Consider the following 23291-nt stretch of genomic DNA (forward strand, 5'->3'; position numbering starts at 1 on the left):
CTTTCTATATAAAATAGCAATAGAAGCACAAAAAGCACTATAGCATTAAGGAGATTACTAAGTACACTGACTCACTCTGCTATCGAAGCCAAACTGTACAACAATACACCTTAATGACTGGTCTCAAAAAAAGCAATAACTCAAATAATCTATTTCACTTTTGTTTATGTCTGTGACATGTTTGTTTTTACTGCAGAGACATTTAACATGTTGTCATTCATTACCGATAAATATGTAATTAAACATGGGAAAACTAGTGGCACTATAAACATATCAATATCAACTGCAGTTATGATTTAGGAACTAGGCCTATCCCAGTTAGGATGTTAAAGTCTTAGGATTAAAAACTTTAAGATTTCAAACTTTAGATTGGGTGCTAGCTATTACATTAAAAGTTTCAAAGATCACAAAAAGTATCTTAAGTTACGCAAAAATTTAGGAAATTCAACAAACATTACTTTGATTAGCATTCCTGTTTGTTCTTGGTATACTTTTCATGCCTTAAAAAAACTGTATCTTACAGGCATTTCATATAACTCAACCAACTGTACTCACTAAAATGTATCTGCTTCTGAACCCCCCCAACAGTCCTGGCTGAATGTTTGGGAACATCTCAGACAAGGACATGAGAACTAACAATCATTATGTTAATGTATTCATCTCTGAATTTTACATAACAATCCGTACCCTAATTTGGCATGCATTCCAGAGCGCACATTTACCTTTCACAGTGAGATGACATCAGAGAAGGGGGCGGAGAGACAAGACTTCACAGAGCTCCATTCTAGTCACTGCTTTTCCCCATTTGTAGCAAAGACTATCAGTAGCAGAATTTCCATGCAAGTCAGCATTCGGATCATGATCAGAATTGTTTCAGTGTTCTCACTGAGTTATGTAAACAGCTTATGCATATTCAAATGCATATACCAAGAAGATGTTCTCATTATACTTTATTACGATAGCTATAAATTATATTATAAAGATACTATGGCATGTTAACAAACACCTTAGTCAAAATAAACCCTCAAATGTTGTGTTTATCATTTTATACCAAGACTTCTGAACTTTAATAACCTAACAATGCATCACCATAATCTACTTTCCTAATAACTCCATAATAGATCACCATAAATCACTTTACTAATACATAAGCACAAACTATTTACATTCAGCATCAACATAAACTACTTATGTAAATACTTTTCTGAATCAAAATTACAGTCAAATCATTTTAATGCATCTCAGATAGTGCCCTACTTTTACGCTACAAGATCTCAGATAGTGCCCTACTATTGCGCTACAAGATCTCAGATAGTGCCCTACTATTACGCTACAAGATCTCAGATAGTGCCCTACTATTATGCTACAAGATTCTAAAAAATTTTCAACAGTTGATGTATTTTTTCCACTGCCAAGTTCAATGGATGTGACAAAAAAAAGACGGTTTCACAATCTCAAGCGAACCTGCTCTGACTCAAGAGGACTGTTCCGATGGGAAAAAGCGAAAAACATTGTTCATTGTGGGAGTGATGTGCAGCGTGAAATCAGGAGTGTACTCGAATAATTCATAAAATCACATTTTCTAAAGCAGAGTTTCTCTGACGTGATCTTTACTCCCCACAGTGCTTTGGATGTCATCCAGAAGGACACACAGATCAACATAATCTCTTCAGCTCTATTTTACTAGATAACACAGACGATTTTTAATATGGATTTACCTATACATACAAGGTGGACTCAATGATTGTACATACAGAAAGGAAACTGTCTGTGAGCTTTTAAACTTTAGATACGGTTTTGTTCTTATGCTGACATCAGTTCTCAAGGTCTCTATCACCTTTTTACTGCATTAAAATGCATTTTGTAAGTTTAAATCACAAATTTGAATTGTATTAAAATGTAAGTAATTATAAGAAGCAAATCCAAATATAATTGAAAAACATAATAAAATGGGAAAACACCTAAAGTCTGTCCTACTTAGGGTATTTCTTGGTTCTGCCTTGGTGAATCTTGTCAAACACATCATATATTGAGTCTAAAAATAGATCCGACTGCCTGCTTTGTTTCAAAAGCAGGAAGCATCCTAAGGGTTCTTTATGCCGGAGAACACCTAATGTAGGTGAGCGGTTCAGACGCTTTTTCTCTTAGTATAATAACAAAAGACGTCAACATTTAGCTTTTCAGCACTATAGCTTGTCTTCGTTAAAACAGGCTAAAGGTTCCTAAACCTTCATAATTTTTATGCTATGATGAACAGTCGTTTTTTTTTTTCCCACATCAGTGAAACCGACAAACGTACTGCATAAGAACGCACACAATCAGAATAAACCAAATGTTCAGTAAGACTAAAACTTGCTGGAGTCCTGGAGGGGGTGGATAAGCAGTGCATTAGTTCTGCGCTGTAGGAGCAGTCTTAAGCTAGACCAAGTCCATCCCTCCGACGCGCAGGCAAGCGGGCCAGAAGACGGATCGCACACTAGTCTTCCCAACTCCACGTTTCTCCAGCCACAACAGAAACAACGTGTCTAACACCCCCCAGTTTTGGCAAAGCCTACAGTACCTGAACACCAACCGACCGATACGCACGGACTACCCCGTAAAATAGCGTGTGCGTCATCGGGAAAAGAGACATATCGTGCGCAGTTAGGCTCATCTCCTGCGCGCCGAGAAGGAGCATATAATGCGCGCTTGCTCATTTCTTACTGCGTGTAAAGCACATACTAAAATCACCGTCCCACGCAACGAAGGGAACGTGGATATGACATGAAACAGGCTGAATTGAAGCAAAGAAAGAACCGTGGTCGCACAACTACGCCGCTCGTACTACAACTACTACTGGCAGCCACGGCGAGGTGGTTGAACTTGCTGCGCAGTCTTTGAGCCGCTAGCGTCGTCAGCGAATCCAGCAATGTTGAACGTTGCTGTTGTGTTTTTATTCATAGCGCTTTTATTGCAGATCAATGAATTTGCATTGCGTTACTCTCTACGGAAATGTTTTTGGGTTGTTTTTTTAAAAAAAACAAAAAACAACAACAACAAATGCAGATGCTACTCCAGCGAAGATGTAAATTAGCAAAAGCATCTTTCCCGACCGTGCGCGACACAACGCTTGCAGCCCAGTTCAGCCCAGTTAAACCAGTCACACATTCTTCAGGATCCGGCCACATGCCTGTGGATCTGGGCTGCGTCTCAACTTTACACCACGTAAACAACACGCCTCTCTCCCTGCCGGCGACTGCGTAAATGGCTGTTATCTTTCTTGCAGTGATTAGGAGCGTAGGTTTGCTTGCCTGACCAGACCCGGGGTCATCCCGTCCTCTCTTCGGGAGCAGTCGTCTTCTTTCGGCCGCCCGCTGTACCTCACGCATCCTTCGGCGTCAGGGTGCTGCAGCCAAGGTAACCAATTCTCGCGATACTTAAGTCAGGTAGCGACAGTGTGACAGATACGCTGGAGGCGGCTTCTTTTTCCCCTCGGCCTTTACACTACCGAAACCGGGCTACGTAAAAAACTATGGTCAGCCTCAACTGTGTGTGTGTGTGTGTGTGTGTGTGTGTGTGTGTGTGTGTGTGTGTGTGTGTGTGTGTGTGTGTGTGTGTGTGTGAGAGACCTCCCTTTGTATTAATGTGATTATTTACTTTTTTGCGTTTTTGTTCCTTTCGTTTGAGGGATTTTTTTAACCACTGCTCAGAGCTCATCTATGTGCATTTCAATTTGAAAAGCAAATAAGAGAAATATTACAAAGCAACAAAAATCAGCTATCAAATACTTTATTAAACAGGGGATTTGATTTGAGGAGTAAGATCAGAGGTCAGAAATCAGACGTAATCTTAAACCCAGATTAAGGGAGCCTATGTATGGGAGCAAATCAAATCTGGTCATTTATTATATCAACATGCCACACAGCAGTAAGCCAAGATGTTATTGGGTGCTGTGACTAACTATCACCATTATCACATCATCATCATCATCATCATCATCATCATCATCACCATCATCATCAAGCCAAAATGTTTCTCATTTAATAATGCTTCTATGAAGTGGCTTCAAAGTAGTTAACTAGTTTTAAAAGTACTTTGAAATGACAACCTACTTCTGTGTGGACTTGAAGTTGTGTATTACCACTGGAGAGGTGGTTTAGGAGCAGCCTCCATAGCACTGGAATTCACCAGTGTTAAAAAGTAAAGATGGATATGTTTGTCACTCCTCCTCTAAAATTAAATAAATAGTGAGCAAAGCATCTTTCTTCTAGCCAGAACAATATCTCGTAGTCATTAGAATTTCTCCGTCAACTCCATGCGTAAAACTCTTCACTGGAGCACCGCTTAATATACTGCAGGTAAATGGTACATTTCGACAAGGTTACATTTTACATTGTGGAAGGGATGGCATATACAAACTGGGCATGTACTTATAATGGATGCACTTATAATTATTTTACTGGGTGTTTTTCCAATTTCTTAATTTGAAAACACCTTTCAGTCTCACAAATGTTTGTTATATGAAGCAAGCCCATGCTTGACAGCCAATAGGTCATACATTTCACACACAGTGTGTCACATATGTTCTAAATCTGATCCATGAGATGATTGCGTACGTGTGTGTGAGAGAGAGAGTGAGTCACAGATAGTGAGACAGAGAAAGAGTGACAGAGAGAGAGAATGAAAAGGAGATGAGCTCGGGGGGGTGGGGGGGTGGAGCAGGTTTGGAAATGTGACTATAGGGTGAGCTCGGGTGTTGCAGGACCAAGAAGGCTCATTCTTCACAGGTCATCAGTCTCCCCATCGAATGGCATGCCATCCATCGCCAAGTGGACGTTGCCCGATTCCCCGCTGCCCACCCAGCCAATAGGGGTGCGGTTGAAGGAGGGTCGCGAGTTGATGTCGTGCTGGTACACCACGGCAGGCTCGGGCTCGTCCACTGCTGCCTCCACGTCTGGCAGCTGGAAGGTCATCAGCTGAGAAGCTTTCTCAAAGCCCCCAAAAGGCATAGCGCACCTATTAGCCAAGAGAACCGGAGGAAAAGTGAGAAAGGGATAGAGGATGCTAAGCCAAACATTTCTGTATGTCAGCATTACCAGTCTCATTCAAATGAGGCGAGGTGATTTCTGTTGATTTCTAACTGATGAAGCTGTAAGAGCTATGACATCAAAACATACCCATAGCCATCAACCTTAAGGATTCAAAATTTGTCGTATATCTTGTCTTGACGAAAATTCCAGCAAATCTGGCATCCTGGGGAAACAGACTGGGAGCAGGTAGCTAATAGCATGAGGAACAGATGTGCAACATGTGGCACCTGTTGAAGCACTTGTATTTGGGCAGATCACCATGGGCACAGGGTCCCGGCATGAATGGCTTCATAGTAATTAAGAGATCCTCATTGCCCTTCATGGCTCGTTCCCATGGTGATACATATGTCTTCACATATTCCTTTCTTTTTTTTGCCTTCTCTAAAGCAGCCTTGGCAGTTTCATCACCTGTAGAGAAAGGTGAAAAAGACAAATTAATGTACTAGATATTAATAACTACATATATATATATATATATATATATATATATATATATATATATATATATATATATATATATATATATATATATATATATCATTGTGTAACATGTAAGAATTCAGAAACTAATGAAATATGGCTTGCTACAGCCCCTCAGCCTTCTGGATTTGAGAAGACAACCGTACAGAAGCATGAGCCACACTAAGATAGTGATTCACACACAGCCTTCCTCCCCATATGGTCAATATTACATTACAGAGAGGTAAAGTCAGTGTTGGTGATATACCCAGGGTATGCAGGCCTTTGTCTGGACCCTCCTCTGCTACTTACTCTGTGAAATCACCGTTGATACACTGACTTTCCCTCCTTCTCCTGCAGCTGCAGATCTTCCACTTCCTATAGCCGTTCCACTTGCAGTTATCACACTTCCAGCCTCCTTGCCAAAGCGTCCTGGTTTGGGAGGGGGTACAGGTGCATACCCACCCCCAACAGTCTGGACAAGAGTATGTCCCCCAACCAGACGGCCACCAACATCTATCATCTGGCCACCAAGGCTGGGTACCAGCTTCTGGAGGTTATCCTGGGATCAAAGATCACAATCAGAACCGTCTGATCTGAACGGCCTTTTGGGCCTGTCATACAAGGGGTGTTGCAAGATTGAATATATGCAGTGAAGTCAGTGCGCAGTATGTGGCCTGTTTTTTTTTTCTTTTCTCACCATAGAGTCACTGTTGAAGATGTCAGGGTTGTTCTCGTAGATGAACTTCTCGACGCGCTGCTGTCTCATTCTGAACATCTTGGAGCCCTTGTTCTTCAGCAGGGACAGTTCCTCCAGCATTATGTCTTTGGGGGCTCGGATCTTTGTCCCCAAGTCAAACTCTGAGGCCTCGGGTTCGGATTCGTACTCTGGGAACACAGAGTGGAGAAGCTTCACCTACCACAGTGGTTCACCTTCTCTTGGCTCTTGCCGTAAAAACTGTCCTGATGTCTGAATTCTCTCATATCTCATCATATTTTGTGGAACTTTAAATATTTGTTTCAATTTTCAGAAACTGCATACTAAGTGGTTTAACTGAACTGAAATGATCCAGTTATATAGAACCCCTATATAATTTTCAGAACTTTGCTATTTCTCAGTGTTTTCCCATAAAGAATGTCTAACAACTGTGTTCATGACATATGCTGATGGTTACTGACATAGTGGAGCTGAGGTCATTCTTGTTGACACAGGTATTCCCTATTCCTTATTTAACCTGCGAAATATGCTCTAGTAAGAACAACATCGTGTAGGTAAGCTGGAAATTCAATTTACACAGAACTGCATTTGTCCCAAGGCTGTCGGAGAACTTCAATTTACTGTAAATGAGAACAGTTATAAGTCTGAAAAATGGATCACCTGAAAACAGCTTTGGCTGAGGCAGACCAGGCACATGATAGTGTGAAACAATAATAAACGCTGGGATCTTGAAGGAAATATCTGATGAAAATGTACCAATTATCTCCTCTAAGTAAGACGTTTATATGTGTGTTTTGTTGTTGTTTTTTTGTGGAGTAGAGAAATAAAAACTTGTTGGTTAGCATTTTTCCCCCATGGGTCCACATTATATTTTTGCTGTGGAGTATGGATCTCATCAGGGAATGAGTGGCCCTTCTGTGATAATGACAAAGACAGCATTACTGGTCTGAAATCTGTTTGAGGGGCGCTTGTCTGTATGTCAGTCGCCCACCTCATTACAACATATATAGTGTAACCATGCACAACCTCAGTGACAAGGCCTGAAATCTTAACAGCGTCTCCCACAAACACATTAATTGTCCTCTATATATATATAACAGGATTTTTGTGTCTCTCCATGTGACCTGAGTGTGTAGTCAGCGTGGGATTCGCTGTCTGACTAGCCACTGAGTCAGAGGCTTTACCCAAGGCCCTCTGATTAAATACAGCCTGTGTTTATTCACCATATCATCCTACAGTGAGACTATTTCACAGATGGGAGGAGCTGAACAAACAAACCCCACTACAGAAAAGGCTTCAGAAGGACACCACACAGAAAATGGAACTGGCTATTTAGGAAGTGCTGAATATATATATACATCTCACCCTATATTTACATCTCCAAACCTGCTCTACCCCCCAACTCATCTCCTTTTCTTTATATATCAGTGTTCATTGTTTTGACTAGCTTAATTTTTTTTGTAATTGAAGAAAAAAGAAATACTGTTTAAAAAGCTGAACTCTGCGTATACCGCACGAGTCTTCACACCAGGCATCTCCAGCTCCTGTTCCTGGACATCCGGTCTTTGGAGTTTAGGTTGAAGATGTCTGCTTGACACAAACGCATGTTTTACTGTGGGGGTCAGCCGTGCACGGATCTCACCGTCCTGAGTGATATGGGAGAGATCACTGATGATTCTGGTGGATTTTTTCCTCTTGTTGGGAGGAGCCGGTGTTCCAGAGAGAGGCATGGTTCCAAACTAGGCAAATAAGTCAGATGGAAAAGGGTAAATGAGATTTTCTTACATCCTAATCAAAGTAAAATTGTTTCAGACAAGAAAACAATGGGGGGTCAAAGAAAATGTGTACAACAAAATGACATTGCGTTAATTGGAGTTAATTATTTGGATGTTTTTATAGAGTTAAAATTAGCATAGAATTAGGACTTTTTTTTCTCATAGTTCACACAAGGCTAATAGCATCTGGGTTCTTAGGTTAAATGTATGAAACTAGGTCAAAAGCACCAACAGAGTTCCACTCTTAGCAGATACAGTAGCATAGCCTCTGTTACCATCTCTTCATCCAGGCGCTCCAAAAAGCACTCGCTCGTTGAGTAACCTAGTGGGGAAGCGCTGAGACTTTGGGGCTGGTATACTGAATTTTTTTTAAAAATCAGGAAAAGGTTCACCAAGTCAATGTGAGAGTTCCTTTCGTTTAAAACCTAACCTCCTAAGCAAAAAAAAACCAAAAAAAAAAAAACACCAAAAAAACACTTGGAGTAGTGCGGCACCCGGTGGCTGAAATGTAGCAGTGGCAAACACCAAGGCTGGTCAAGTCGGTGGCCGCCCGCAACGTCGCGTCATTGACCTCACGTTCCACAAATTCCAAGGTGAAGCCCGAGAGAGTAGAACTTCTAACACACCACAGCCTTCGCTTTGTTTGGCCCGTTATCATCTGAAGCTAGAACCAGACACAGCTCTCAACCAGCCTCCTTCATGGAAAGGTCAAGGGCCACCACAGGGATTCATCACACATGCCAGTGAACATTAGGACATGCTGGTTCTGAGAAGGACCGTGGCATTTTCAGATCCACAGCCAAGCAGGGACGATGTTGGTTGTTCTTAATTAGATCTGGTTTAGTCATAAGGGAGGCCTGTCTTGCATGCATGGAGTTTAACATCTATTTTGTTGAACTTTGTACGTAACATACACTAAATTCATGTGACATACAGTAGCTCTGCCACTTCAAGACCCATCCAGTGACCAGGACTGCATCGGCTCGTCCGTAACTCAATCTACTTCGGCTATTTTTAAACGCCATTTTCAAGCAAGACCTTTTAGTGCGGAGTAAGTGACGTAACTGACATATCACATGTTTGGATTAAGTTGTGCACAAACCCACTAAACACACGCATGCATATTTCTACAGGGAAACAGGAAAACTCCCTCAAAGTTGAATGAATGCAATGGAGAGTGAGTGATGGATTATGGGGGCGCTCTAAACCCTCTTGGGGGGGAAAAAAAAAACAAAAAAAAACTTGCAGCCTGTGCACAACTGAGCTCAGTTTTCACCAGCTGTGAAGTCGAGGCTTTACACTCCATATAAAATTCAGGGCTGGGCAACAGAGAGGGCAACTCAGCACATTCCTCATCTCACTGGCTGCAGCTTTAAGACATGGACCCCAAATTGCATTGAAAACTTTCCCTAAAGCTGGCAGTGCAAACTTTGATGAGACTTTAGTGAACCGAAGGTGGTGGCTAGTCCTTCTCTCTCGCTCTCTGTCTCTCTCTCTCTCTCCAATCATGAGGCGAAAGTCTTTCACAAGTGTTAATACTGGTTATGGGAGTTGCTCCCTTCTTTTTTGTTGACTGTAAAATGGCACATGCATGTGGTTAACAAAGACAGTTCACATAATGATTCACTCACCCAGATTTAAGACTCCTTTAAGGAAGTGAGCTCAAGAGAAAGCGGCAAAGCTGCGGAATAAACTAACTGAAAAGTCCCAGGGTGCCTCTGTCCTGTGGCTGAACCAAGATCCCAGGCAGTGCGAAATCCAGTCGGGACTTGGATGTCAGTTTCTGAGGGGGGAGGGAGAGCTGGTGGGTGTGTTGGGGTGGAGGGGGTGATTGGGTGGGTGGGTGGGTTGGGGTGGAGGGGGTGGGTGGGTGTGTTGGTGTGGAAGGGGTTTCAGTCTGCACCACACAAAGTGCTGATGGTGATATCAAGACACTAATATCTTTCTTGCAGATGCTTCATGAGCTAAATATAGCAGAGGCAGAAAGAACGAGAGCGAGAGAGAGAGAGAGAGAGAGAGACTACTTATCAAATGGCCTGACAGGGTAAAGGCTGTTCACCCTGCTGGGGGTAGTAATAGATTTGTCCCATTTCCTTTCTGCATTAATGAGCTTCTCCCGTGCTCCAGAAGACCCCTGAACTGGCCTCCCATACGCTGGTTGACAGGACGTACCTGTTGCTTGCTTGATCTTTCCTGGAGCTCCAGTTAGAGTTTTTGGACGCGTTTCCTCTAAGTGGGTTCCTGGCTGTCTGCACAATACGCAGCTGGCCACTGGTACAGCATCAGAACCTTAACGGATCTGTACAGCTGCTTCAATAAAGAGTTCACACAATACTTCATATAAACATGAGCTTGGTGAAAATTCAGTGGGTCATGCAGTCATGGCCACACATAATCGGAACAGAACTGCACTTGTGCAAAAAGAAAGCTGGTACAATCCATAAAAAAGTAGGTGGACAATAACAGCCCTAAATATAGGTGGGAAGCGTGTGGGGGGGGGGGGGGGGCCTGTTTTGAGGCTCTTCTGTTCTGAGAAGAGCCTGTTGGCAAACATGGCATGCTTTTTAGTGTGATATCAGGAGATATATAATGTATATTAAAGGTTATCATATCATAAATATATGCTACACCATGCAGAGATGCAAAATTTCGTCTGGTGCTTTAGGTGTAACGGACCAATTTTAAAATCAGAGCTAGGCAAAGAGCGCCTCCATCTGGTTAACTGTGGGATTGTATCTTACACTTGGTTTGCTGTGGATGCAGAACGATTGAGTGGCTTATATAATACTGCTGTCTGTTTGCACTTGTGTAGCATGTTGTCTGTTGCACTGTTGTTTTGTGTTGCACCATGGTCCTGGAGGAACAATGTCTCATTTTTGTTTACTTGTATATAGCTGAAATGACAATAAAACCTCGTTGAACTTTGAACTTTGTTTGCCTCCATTGCTTGAGGTGAGTATTTATTTATTTATTTATATTAAGTCATCATTTTGATTGATCTAAATTTGCAGTGGAACTATAGCTATAGATTTCACAAGTAAGGTTTCCTTTAATAGTCCTTCACAGTCCTGTTTAAATAATACAACATATAAAATATATTTAAACATAATAGATTTATTTAACAGGAATCATTTATCATTAACAGGAAGTCAATTGTATGCCAATTTGGTTTTGAACATGGTTCAGTTTCTTTGTGTCCTGTTGACTAAGGAGAGCAACTTATTGTGTATTGCTAATATATAGTTAGAAATGTTTAAAAAAAAAATCAATTCAATGTAGAGAAAAACAAATGTAAGAAAATAGGTAGTTTCTGTAGCCTTGGTCTACCTTATAAAAGGTCCCCTGCGTTATTGCGATACAGCTTTATCTTTAACTTCACAATAGAACTGAATCAATATATAATAGGGGGATAGTTGGGTTATGAATGTGTTTGTGGTTCTCATTCCCACTGTGTCTTACCTATCCCACGTGACCCTTCTCATTCCCACTGTGTCTTACCTACCCCACGTGACCCTTCTCATTCCCACTGTGTCTTACCTACCCCACGTGACCCTTCTCATTCCCACTGTGTCTTACCTACCCCACGTGACCCTTCTCATTCCCACTGTGTCTTACCTACCCCACGTGACCCTTCTCATTCCCACTGTGTCTTACCTACCCCACGTGACCCTTCTCATTCCCACTGTGTCTTACCTACCCCACGTGACTCTGCTCTGCTCACACAGCCTTTTGGCTAGAATGGCAAAGCTGGTTTATTACATTAAAACCTACTTGTTTTACGATTTGAAGACATTTATAAATTCATACTTTCATTTCATTGACTATGTTTTTGTTTATGCCTGGTATGGTCCAATTCCCCACTCAGTCACCAGTTTATTGATTCATCCACTCATCTATTTCTACTTGTCATCTATTCCCACGCATTTCATCTCCTCGTGTATCCCTGCCAGCCAGCTCAAGACTTTGCGAGCCTGCTCAAATCAGCTACGATGCTAAACAGCTGGTCTTTTTTTTTGTTCTTTTGTCTTTCGACAAATTAAATTCGTGTGTTTCTCACCACTCACTTCTGACTTCAGGGAAACGTCCCAGTTTGTTTGTGTGGCTTAAGTATACTGGTAATTTTGCCATTTGTAAAAGTGCAGTGTAATGTATGGGGAAGCGTGCTGTAACAAATAAAGTCACTGAGAAATTTTCAAATTCTTTATTTCATGAAAAATAACATTTTCCCCATCAGAACTCATTCAATTCTCTATACTATTGCTCCACAAACACCCGATACACTTTTACATTCACTATCATATTTCCCTAAAATTCTACAAATTCAATTACAGAAAGCACATTTAAAAATACAGTATTGTCATTTTTAAACATACTGATAACTCAGCACTGCGCACTAGAATAATCATTATAATAACAACCATTCTAAAGCTTTAATTGTATAGTTCACAGAGTAAAGTGTTATCCAATGAAGACAGGAGATAGACACGATCATAGTGTGAGATGTTCAACACTGTCTCATTCAACGTTTCACAAAATAATTCAAAAACAAAGATGCATCACAAAACAAATAACTGTTAGCCCTCATAGCCCACTGCTTATTGAATCTTCAAGCATCTCATATATGCGTTAGTGCAGAATTGTTTCCACCTAGACTTCCTCTACTACTTCCTACTGTTTCCTTCGATGCTGCCTGAATACAGATCAGCCTGGCTTACAGCTTCATGTTCTCTCATAACGACGACTTTTTCAGCTCATGCCCAAAATATCACATTTACCACAGACAGGCTTGGAATTCCTCTGTGTCACTGTCACCGCACCACACGCCCCTCCGTGACATGATGGAGGAGGCAGGTAACCAGAACCTGCTGCCTCACTGAAATGGTCTGGTAAATAACCTTTCTAAACTCACGCCGAGTGACAGCTCAGCAAGGCCGGGGACGTCGGTTATGTGAAAACACTGCTCCAGTTGTCATCTCTAGTGCCAGAAAACACCGCTCCGATTGCTCACACTTCAGGCCGTCTTCATGCCTGACTCCTGGCTGTCTTCTTCATTGTACCTTTTAACACTTCCTGGCTTGAGCCCATAGTCTGGAAAGTCATTGTTCAAATAAATTTTAAAAAAGCCCATATGATTTTCTCTATGTCTTCAGATTAGTATAACGTGCATAAGATGCGAAGGCCCCACAGGCATTCTGGAACCACTGGGATTGTGCCGGTTTGCTGTTTACTTTGCTCCCACAAATAGGCTGTGACATCCATGCACCTGTCCTGCCTGGGTACTGCCAGAAGAGATACCGTTTCTGATAGGCCTGTGAGAGCCAGGAGAGCCTGCAGCAACACTCAGCTTGCCTTTCCATTTGGACACAGTCTTCCATGTCTGTTTGGACACTGCCTTCCAGGTCCATTTGGACACAGTCTTCCATGTCTGTTTGGACACTGCCTTCCAGGTCCATTTGGACACTGCCTTCCATGTCTGTTTGGACACTGCCTTCCATGTCTGTTTGGACACAGTCTTCCAGGTCCATTTGGACACTGCCTTCCAGGTCCGTTTGGACACTGCCTTCCAGGTCCATTTGGACACAGTCTTCCATGTCTGTTTGGACACAGTCTTCCAGGTCCGTTTGGACACAGTCTTCCATGTCTGTTTGGACACTGCCTTCCATGTCTGTTTGGACACTGCCTTCCATGTCTGTTTGGACACAGTCTTCCATGTCTGTTTGGACACAGTCTTCCATGTCTGTTTGGACACAGTCTTCCAGGTCCATTTGGACACTGCCTTCTATGTCTGTTTGGACACTGCCTTCCAGGTCCATTTGGACACAGTCTTCCATGTCTGTTTGGACACTGCTTTCCAGGTCCATTGCATCCTTGGACATTTCTTGGCCATCCAAGGCCCAGCAAGAAAGATCCAGCAGAGAAACCTGAAACAAACTCTAAGCAAACTGCTGGATAGAGTGGCGTGTTGAGACAGGACATCATCAGAGAAAATGTCCCACTTCTAAGAATAATTCAGTACTGTCAGTCAAGTCATTTTTCCATTGTTGTACATGTTAAGTACTTTGTACTTCTTCGTGTGATTTTGTTCCTGAGATGCTCACTGTTTGCGTGAGATAATGTTGTAACCCAATACCCAGTGAGTCACTGAAGACTGTTCTACAAGATGAGCTACTCTGCTCAGGTCACTGCCCTGGTTTCTGAACGATGATCTTAAAAATAGAATTTAATACTAATTTCCTTAAAATGACAATATGGAAAGCTAAAAATTCAGCTGGAAATGTTTTTGAGAAATTTGCATTCATTAAATAACTAAACAATATTCATCAGTAAACAAATGTACCCCCGCCCCAGCATTTTTAATTGAATCTGCTTCTACACTTCCTTTGCTCGAGGAACGTTTTTTTTGGGGGGGGGACCAGGGTGACATTTTTTGTGATAGACAGGGTTTCCCACTCAGTGCTGCAGAGCTCCGGGCCTCCAGACATGGGGCTGCATGCCCACTCGATTAGCGACGAAGCGTGGCTTGGGTGCTTGCACTGGGGGCCTCAGGGTGCTGAGGGGCAGGCTACTAAGCTCAGGGGCACTTTTGAACTGTTTGGCTGCCTGGAGCCCAGGGCAGCTTACGTTGAACCTGCTGGACACAGGGCTTGGGGGTGAGTAGGGTGTAGGGTGAGGTGTGGGCGCAGTCAACATGTTGGGGAGCTCTGGCAAGCCTGGTGCTCGTGCGGGAGTGGGTTCGGGCACACCTTGAGGTGGAAGGAAAGCCATTTCCGATAGCGGAGACGTCATGTCAGAGCGAGACAGCGGCTCCCCCAGCGTGGTCTGTGCGCGTGGGGCAATCACTGTAGGTGTTAGTGTCGGTGCCGACATGGGCGTGGGAGTGGAGAAGCGCTTGATCTCGTAGACTCGAGCTGCTTTCATGGGCACCTGCCTGGGCTGGGTCAGGGTGTGGCCCTCTTGCAGCTGCCTCTGGTAGGAGGCAGCTGAAGAGTGCGTGTCTGAGCTGCCTCCGAAGCTGAACATGGCTGGGTTGAGCTGATAAGGCTGCCGCCTCATGAAGTCAATGGCTCTTATACCTTCCTTTTGGACGCCGTAACGACTCTTGCCCACCTTGGGGCCTTCCTGTGGAGCCCTTGCACCTCCACGCTGTACTCCCAGGGGGCAAGAAGGGGACAGCAGAGGGTTGTACCCGATGGGAGGAGGGGCGCGGACGTTCGGGGAGTACTTCCAGTGGGAGGGCGGGGGCTCCTGTAGTCTGATCATGGCCATCACTGACTGTTGAGGCAGTGTGTGCAGCTGCTGTGGGGCAGTGGGCATGGAATCCACTACGTAGAAATTCATTCGATTCTGTCTGCGTGCAAAGAGCTCGGCGCCCTTCCCCTCTGCCTGCCGGATCAGGGACGTGTCCAACATGACGCGAGGCTTGGGCGCCACCGGAGGAGGCATCCTTCCCCTCCGCTCCTCTATGGCAAAGCAATCATCTTCAGCGAGCACGACGGGCTCCGGACAGAGATGCTTTGACCTCTCATCTAAGTTCTGCACCAAAGACAGCAGCTCCGGGTTGGGGGAGTTCTTCTTGCTGTCGAATACCCGGAACATGGGCTTATTGGTACTTCGGCGGCGAGCTCCTTCCAGGATACCAGTTCGGCCGCCTGCGCCCGGAGCTTTCTCTCGGTACGCTACAGGAGACACAGGGGTCACAGAGCTGGTAAGGGTTATGGGAGCTGAAATGGTCACAGGGCCAGTAGGGGACGCAGGAATCGCCGGTGTCTCAGCTGCAGGGGCCCCAGAGGATGCCACGGAAATTCCACTGGTGTGATCTGGGAGCCCAGCATGGGGAGCAGCGGTGGGAACGGCAGTGGGACCTGATGAACCAGCGGCTGCTGCGACCTGTGCAGCAGACGATGCTGCGTGCGGAGCAGCCGGCCGCACCGGAGCCGGTGGGTGTGGCTCAGGGGACGCACAGACAGGTGCGGTGGGCTCAGCTGCAGGAGGCCTGCTCCACTGGATTTCTCTGATGCTGGCAGGGGCTCCGTCCTTGGCCGTCTCCTCCGACGGTGCCATCACGGCCACCGACACCGGTCTGGGGGTCTTCTTAGGCACGGAGGGGCAGAAGAGCACAGGTGCGGTGGAGGCTCTGTGGGTGATGAAGCCTGGAGCGAAGGGGCGGGCAGTGCGGTTCAGTACTGAACTGGGGGGCAGCTCTGGCAGAGGGGTGGGAGGAGGGGGCATTCCAGCTGATGTGGGAGGTAACAACAGAGAGCCTATAGGTACCTCGGCAGGGGCCGCAATCGCTGCGGTGGCAGCATCCCCACTAACAGCAGAAGGGGTGCCTTGGGGTGGCGGGGCTGGGATTAGCGAGTGCGCTGCGGTGAGCATCTCTGTCGCTGGAGCGTTCTGTTGCAGCATCACCGCCGGCGGCGGCCTGGCAGGTTTCGGTGCCACCAGCGGTGGCTGGACGCTGGGTTTGTTCTGCGTTTGGGTCTGTGCAGGCAGAGGCTGCGTTGGCTTTTCAGCCTGCGACGGGTTCCAGATCCGAGCCTGCTGCGGCGGCGCGGCAGACACCTTCCTCGCGTGCTCCTCGGCTCTCTTCCGCTGCTGCTCAAACATCTGCACCCCTTTCCCCGAGCTGTCGCTCAGGCCGGGGCTCAGGGCGGCGGTCCTCTCCTCCTCCATGCCCCGCGACGCCGACCTCCTCTCCAACATGTCCAGGTAGTCGCCGTCCCAGGTGGGATCGGGCGCCGCGCTAAACCCTTCCTCGTCGAGCTCCGACTCGCTGCCAGGGAACAGGCCGTCCTCCTCTTGGGAGTCCGGCTGTGTGTCCTCGTCCACGCTGCCGTAGCTGGTCAGCGTGTATTTCTTTGAGCGCTGGCGCCGTTTTTTGAACATCAGAACGCCCTTGGAGTGGGGGTTGGGTGCATCGGTCAGCAGGGACGCGATGGTGCGGCACTTGGTCCGAGCCTCTTTTACCTGCTTGTCCTGTAGCGTCTCACCACGGTTCAGTTCTACAGAGACATGAAAGGAAAAGACAGGATCATGACAAACCACGAGGAAGACTACAAGCTGTAACATACAGCTGGAGAACTTGCAGCTCGTCAGCCACTCATCTTCATGGTACTTAGATATGATATATGAGCATCATCTCTCCCAGCATAGAAAAAGCACCGTGTGCAATGCGCATGGAATACGGCTGATGCATTTGTTATACCACCTCAGATCTCTGGCAATACCACCAATGTGAACTGTGGGTTTAAATCCCCCTGTCCACACAGTAGTGTTGACCTCAGCGAGATTCCATGCTTAGGATTCTCATGGGCTGGGATGGAGTGTTATGACTGCAGCCGTGACATCCGGAGCCCCTTTTGATGATCAACTGGAACTGGAGCCCGAAGATGATGGTGCTTTTTTTTAAAAGCGTCTACTCTTTCATATACCACTAGAGAGCATTAAATAAGAATCCTTTTTGCCATCTTTTAATGTGCCATGACTCTATGAGAAGAACAGAATTGCTTAGCAGTTCTGTGGCTTATTAAATCTGAGAACGAATTCTTGTTAATTTGATTCTTGTAGTGTATCATTTCAGGCCTGGAATAAATGTATTACCGTAGCTCATTTTGCTGCCAAAGGCACAGTGCATGGTTGGGCCTTGGGAACGCCCTTGTCCAGAGATTTACAGTGGGTTATTTCCTTTACCTCCTGAAACAGCATGTCCTCAAATAGCAATGAGTACATTTTCATGTGGCAGCCGTCGGTTGGAGGCTGGCCGTTGGTCCCCAGGCCTCACATTGAAGTCATTTTTCACTCTTCTCTGAATTTCTAACACTGGAACATCATGGCCATTGTTCGCTCACATGATACCTTTTTTAGGTGTTGGATTCACATGTACAAGGTCAGTTTATCTGTTCCTACAATGCTCTGAGTATTACTTCTAAAGAAAACAATTACTGTCAATAAAACCATTCCACAATAAAGAACAAACATGGAATTCGGAGACCCGCTGACCACACACACGTAGATGGATAAACAGAGTATTCAGCTGCGCTTCATGGCTGGTGTCACAACTGTCTGTTACGCCTGGCAGTTATCAACATGCACATTCTGTAAATAGCAGTGCATGAGTGTAAATGAGTCTGTAGGCCTGGGTGCCACTTTTGTAGACATAAATGTACGGCGAATGAGAAAAGGTAATGTTAATTAGTAGTAATTTTCCATACACGTGCGTATGTGTCAAGGTGCGTGTGTGTGTGTGTGTGTGTGTGTGTGTGTCTGTGTGTGTGTGTGTGTGTGTGTGTAAGGGGGGGGGGGGCCGTCATTTGAAAGACGAGGTGTATAAGTTCAGGGTAGTGAGATGTGATATGGGTGTGGGTGGGGGTCACTGCTGTTTGACACCAGAGAACAGCTGGAGCTACTTTGGCCAACCCCATGACAGCAGTGTACCCACAGAGCTACACGACAAATATAGACCCTCATCCTGTCTCAGTTAGCCAGCAGCTCTGCACCTCAAGAGGTTCTGGGCACAACTATCACATTGCCATTTAAAAACATAAGCTAATTACATTACCTGAGACAAGTGGTGACATTCAAAGCACAAGCCACACACAACGGCAGGCCAGCAGCTCTAGTGGACAATTTTGGAGTCTGTTGAGGTTACAAGTGCCTTTTTCAGAGAAAAGGGGCCCACTTAGAAATGCTTGTAATCTCTTTTAGGAATAGCAGACATCAAAAACTAAAGATGGCAGGTCAGAAACTAAAGCCCGGTTGTTAGATACTCACTGGCTTGTTTTGCCTTAGCCATGTAGGTCAGGGTGAGCTCCTCGTCCACCGGGTTGTCCACGGGCCCCACAATGGGCACCAGCTGGCTCCGGGAAGTCAGCATCAGGGCCTCTCTCGCTCTCTCTGGAGACACAAATGGCACGTTGGCGAGCTCCTGGAACCCGCCGTCCTCCTCCACCACTGCATCCTGCGCGCTGTGGTCATCGGTGCTCACCGAGGACGTCTCCGGGGAGGCGTGCGAGGACCAGGCTGCAGACGGACAGGGCTGGTAGACCACCGGGGCTTCGCCCTGCTCTGTCGCGGAGTAGGCCTGGGCATCAGGCGCGCTGTCGTAGCCGCTCATCTCCGAGGTCTCACCGCCCTCGGGCGAGGTGCGGCCCGCCTTCCCCGGTGAACCGCTGGGGCTGCGGTGTTTGGCCCGCCGCTGCCTGTCGTTTCCGGCCAGGTCCGCATCGCTGTCCGTCTCACCGTAGTACGCCTCGCTGCCCGGAGGAGACGTCAGCCCGCCGCGGCCGGGAGTGGGCACCTGCTGGACGCTCGCTTGCTGCGGTTTGGTGTCGGTCGGGGACTTGACCTGAAGGCAGGCACGGTACTCTTTATCAATGCGGGGAGAAGGAGCTCGGGCCACCAGAACCACTGACTGGAAGCCTACCGGCGCCCTAACATGGGGATCAAAACAGTAAAGGCAGTTAAAAAACAGGACCATCCATGGCAAACAAAGATCAGAGCGGTACAATGACAACTACAAATGCTAAATGTTCTTAGAAAATGACCTGTATTGCATCAAAAGGCAGATGTCTTTTCACTACTGTTTACTTTACTTGTAACTTTAACAAACTGGAACATGTTTTCCCCTGATTTTGAGCAACCGTGTCAAACGCACATCATCTGGCCCATCTAAAAATCAAAGCGTTTGTGCTGTGGAATATCGGACAGCACTTCGTAAGACTGTTGTTTGAGTGGGAGTGTGAGGAGAGACTAGGTTACCTCTTCACCCGGATGCGTAGTGCTCCGGGGATGCTGTCGACGAGGAGCATGGCCTGAGCGTGGGACAGGCTGGCGCACGGGCTCTCGTTGATGGCCACCAACTCGTCGCCCTCTCTGAGCCCCGCCCTGCAAGCTTTGCTGCGCTTCCGCACCTGCGGCGGCAGAGGGGAGATGGCACGGCAGCCACACACACACGACGCTTAATGACCGAGGATGGAAAGCATGAGTGTGAGGGAATGCCTTCTTCAGTGAGAGAGAAGGAAAAGTGAAGAATGAAAGAAAAATAAACTCCAGAAAGTGATATACCACGTGGCCGTTAAGACACGGACACGCCTCCTAATTAAGCAGTTCAGGTGTTTTAGCCACACCCATTGATCACAGGTATATGAAACACAGCACATCACAGGCCACCTCCGTACACAAACACAATAGAACGGGTTGGACTTAAGAGTTCATTGACTTGTGGCACTGTTATAGGATGCCACTTTCATCACAAGTCATTTTTGAAATATCTGTCCTGCTACATCTGCCTGGGCCAACTGTAAGTTCTTTTACTGTGGAAAGGAAGGACCCAGTAGAGACCATATCTCAGCCACATACAGGGTTCTGAATCGAGGCAGTCTGTTTGATGAATCTGGGTTTGGGTAGGTGGTGAGAAAATATTACCTAATGGAATAGTGCAACTGGAATTTTGATGGAGGAGGGATAATGGTTTGGGGCTGTTTTGTTTCCGACTTTGTGGCCCCAGGTTGGATAAGCCCACTTCCTGTTGCGACTTGCCTATGACTGTGTGTACAATGCAGGTCCATGAAGACATGGCTTGAGGAATTTTACGTGGAGGAACTCCAGGGGACTGCTCCGAGTCCTGACCCGACAAAAGCTCTGAATGGGCACATATTCCCACTCTGTGTGTGGAGAGCCTTCCCAGAAATGGCGGCTTACGCAGCCACAGAGATAATTCCACAACAGTGTGCATGGCTTTGGATTGAGATGTCTAACACGCTCATATATACACTGAATGTAAAAAAAAAAAGTCTTAAAACAAAACCTACATCAAAATCATGAAGGTCGTTTTTGTAAAGGATAAATAACCTTGTCACTGGCTATTTTCTGCTGTCATGTTTACTTCTCTCCTTGTATCTTCAAAATGAGCATAAAGAATGTATATGGTATAAGGATAAGGTTGTATATGGTACTTCAGATGAATTTGCTTGAATGAATGTTTTGATGTATTTGCACTGAGATCAGCATTCAGTGCTTATAGTCTCACTAACCCTGCAGAGGAGCAGTCACACATCTCACATCTTATAATGACAGCCGGAGGAGGCGGGGCTTGGACCCTCCCTCCAGCTGAGAGGCCACATCAGGTGATGAGGTAAATTCTACTACATCACATTCTCCAAGTCAAACTAGGAAAAATAAAGAATCTCCATTATAAATGCCCCTCCTCTCAGCGCCAGTGACACCCACTGTAAAAAACATATTTATATTTTAATAGGTCTAAAAATACATTCAGCTGACATTCAGGAGTGTAAATTGAATCGAATCTTGTCCAGGTCTCTAACCTGGGGGGCAGGCTCCTCCTCCTGATAGAATATCAGTCTACCACTCGAGCTTGTTAATGTGACATTTCAAACACCCAGTGCTGGAACACCTGCTCTGAGCTCAGTCAGTCACTGGTAGGGAAGCACAGCAGCACTGATCTGTGATCAGAGCTAAGATAAGAATCCTATCAAATCATCTCATTATGATGATAACGTGAGAGCTCATATGCACAGCCTGTGATCACACGCATACACACATAGCCTGTGATCTAATACTCAGACGCAGGCGTCGGATTACAATATGATAGAAATGAGACTCTGCAAAGCCACACCTCAGCAGCTTATCAGGGAATCAGGAGAAGAACAACATTCAAAAGAGTTTCACTGTCAAATATCGTACAGAAATTACAGCTGCTCTTAGTGAACCTGGAAATAAACAGTCATTTAAAAAGGTAAAACACCAGGCACACAGAAACAACAACAGGCACACAGATACAACACCAGACACAACACAAAGCACAGAGACAACACCAAACACAGACACATAACACCAGGCACACAGATACAACACCAGACACAACACAAGGCACAGAGACACAACACGAAACACAGAGACACAACACCAGGCACGCAGATACAACACCAGGCACGCAGATACAACACCAGGCACACAGATGCAAGGCAAATGATCATTATTTTTGTTGTTAATGCTGAAACATCTTCCTTGACATTAAGATGACCCCATTAGAAAAAACCTCTTTGAGCAATCTACTAGAACAGCCCAGAATAGACTGCTATCAAAAAAAATGTTCTGCATGGATAACACTTGGTAAATCCACTTGGAACCATGTGCATATACAATGCAGGAAGCGATATCCTGTCTGGAGATAGAACGCCCACCCTAAGATGGAGAAAAAGTGGGTTCCTCTCAAATAACAGGAATGGGAAGCTATTAAAGACTTTGGAGGGTTGTTGTCTGGTCAGAGACCGTTTGTGAAAATCCGCTACTTTGTTAAGGTTTTCCGTTATAAACAATAATATGTATGAAATATTTTGACTTAATTTATATATTAAATATTTTTGATTTAATTTTTAGAGTGCCCAACTACATGGATTTGCAATCCCATTTCTGAAAGTTCAGAGGAAGTTCTCAGAACTTCAAAATTCAGCCCTAAGGCTAAAGAGCTTTAAATATCACATTTAATAAACACACTCGAGAGTCTTATCTTATAGTTTTTGCTGCCAAAATTGGGCTGTTTATCAAAAATATTTAAAATTAATTGAAAATTGATACGTAAATATTCAGATTGTGTGTAATGTTTATTCAGCGGACATTGCCATTAAAAGAACAGGCACCGCATGGCTTGCCTGCATTCTGAGAGATACGGTTAAAGTTCACGTCTGTCAATCACCCGCATGTCTTCAAACAACTCATTCCAGAGCAAACCAGCTCCAGGGCCTCTCCTGCTAGCCCATGGAACAATGTATGGACTGGTGCAAAGACCAAAACAAACAAGTACAAGTAAACAGAACAAAAACAAGCAAGAAACAACAAACCAGATTTACTCTGTGGAGCTGAGCTGTTGAATTATGGCAGCTCCCCTCTAAGCCATACCTTGGCCACCTGCAGCGGTCTCTGTTGGTCCACTCCCCCCTGGAGCCTGAAGCCCCACGGAGCTCCACCGGACAGCGTGACGATGACCTCCTCTGCCACCATGGTTCACTGTTGGTGCTCTCTGCCTGCACAGGTCTGGGGGGGCCCTCAGTGTCGAGGTTCTGTGTATTGCAGGGCCCCCTCAGAGAGGAGCATGCTCTCTACAGCCACAACAATGTTGCTGGGACCACGTTCTGTATGTCAGGCTGAATCCTCGCTCTCTCCCTCTGTCACACATGCATGCACGGAGCGTGAGAGACCCCCCTCCCACTCTCGGAGCTGGGGGCTGGTGATGGGGGCAGAGCAGCAGTTAAA

At 45.6% G+C, this 23291-nt stretch overlaps 3 protein-coding genes across 3 annotated transcripts in view; all 3 read right to left on the minus strand.

Moving 5' to 3' along the window:
- The window catches only part of usp54a (ubiquitin specific peptidase 54a), a 41976-nt gene extending 41227 nt beyond the window's left edge, over positions 1–749 (minus strand). The window contains exon 1 of the mRNA XM_035531419.1: positions 723–749. The gene's annotated coding sequence lies outside the window, so the exon portion shown is untranslated. The remainder of the gene's footprint in view (positions 1–722) is intronic.
- A 3003-nt stretch (positions 750–3752) lies between these two features.
- myoz1a (myozenin 1a) lies at positions 3753–9800 on the minus strand. The gene is made up of 6 exons (XM_027000530.2): positions 9653–9800; positions 7889–7985; positions 6229–6416; positions 5841–6090; positions 5297–5477; positions 3753–4995 (listed from the first exon to the last, which is right to left on the minus strand). The coding sequence occupies exons 2-6, from the start codon at positions 7974–7976 to the stop codon at positions 4761–4763; spliced, it is 942 nt and encodes a 313-aa protein (XP_026856331.2). The 5' UTR covers positions 7977–7985; positions 9653–9800; the 3' UTR covers positions 3753–4760.
- A 2407-nt stretch (positions 9801–12207) lies between these two features.
- synpo2la (synaptopodin 2-like a) lies at positions 12208–23220 on the minus strand. The gene is made up of 4 exons (XM_027000433.2): positions 22938–23220; positions 19779–19930; positions 18792–19450; positions 12208–17023 (listed from the first exon to the last, which is right to left on the minus strand). The coding sequence occupies exons 1-4, from the start codon at positions 23037–23039 to the stop codon at positions 14472–14474; spliced, it is 3465 nt and encodes a 1154-aa protein (XP_026856234.2). The 5' UTR covers positions 23040–23220; the 3' UTR covers positions 12208–14471.
- Between the last annotated feature and the right edge of the window lie 71 nt (positions 23221–23291).

This window comes from Electrophorus electricus, chromosome 11 (assembly GCF_013358815.1).
Source record: "Electrophorus electricus isolate fEleEle1 chromosome 11, fEleEle1.pri, whole genome shotgun sequence".
In the NCBI taxonomy this organism is placed as follows: domain Eukaryota; kingdom Metazoa; phylum Chordata; class Actinopteri; order Gymnotiformes; family Gymnotidae; genus Electrophorus; species Electrophorus electricus.

Bases quoted from the DNA above. Each gene is read 5' to 3' on its own strand.
- myoz1a (XM_027000530.2), bottom strand. From the start codon at position 7,976: ATGCCTCTCTCTGGAACACCGGCTCCTCCCAACAAGAGGAAAAAATCC. The intron at 6,091-6,228 runs GTGAGAAAAGAA...CTTTGATCCCAG, and splicing joins TCTTCAACAGTGACTCTATG to GATAACCTCCAGAAGCTGGT. The intron at 4,996-5,296 runs GTGCCACATGTT...CTTGGCTAATAG, and splicing joins AAATACAAGTGCTTCAACAG to GTGCGCTATGCCTTTTGGGG.
- synpo2la (XM_027000433.2), bottom strand. From the start codon at position 23,039: ATGGTGGCAGAGGAGGTCATCGTCACGCTGTCCGGTGGAGCTCCGTGG. The intron at 19,451-19,778 runs GTAACCTAGTCT...TCCCCATGTTAG, and splicing joins CTACGCATCCGGGTGAAGAG to GGCGCCGGTAGGCTTCCAGT. The intron at 17,024-18,791 runs GTGAGTATCTAA...ATGTCTCTGTAG, and splicing joins GGCTAAGGCAAAACAAGCCA to AACTGAACCGTGGTGAGACG.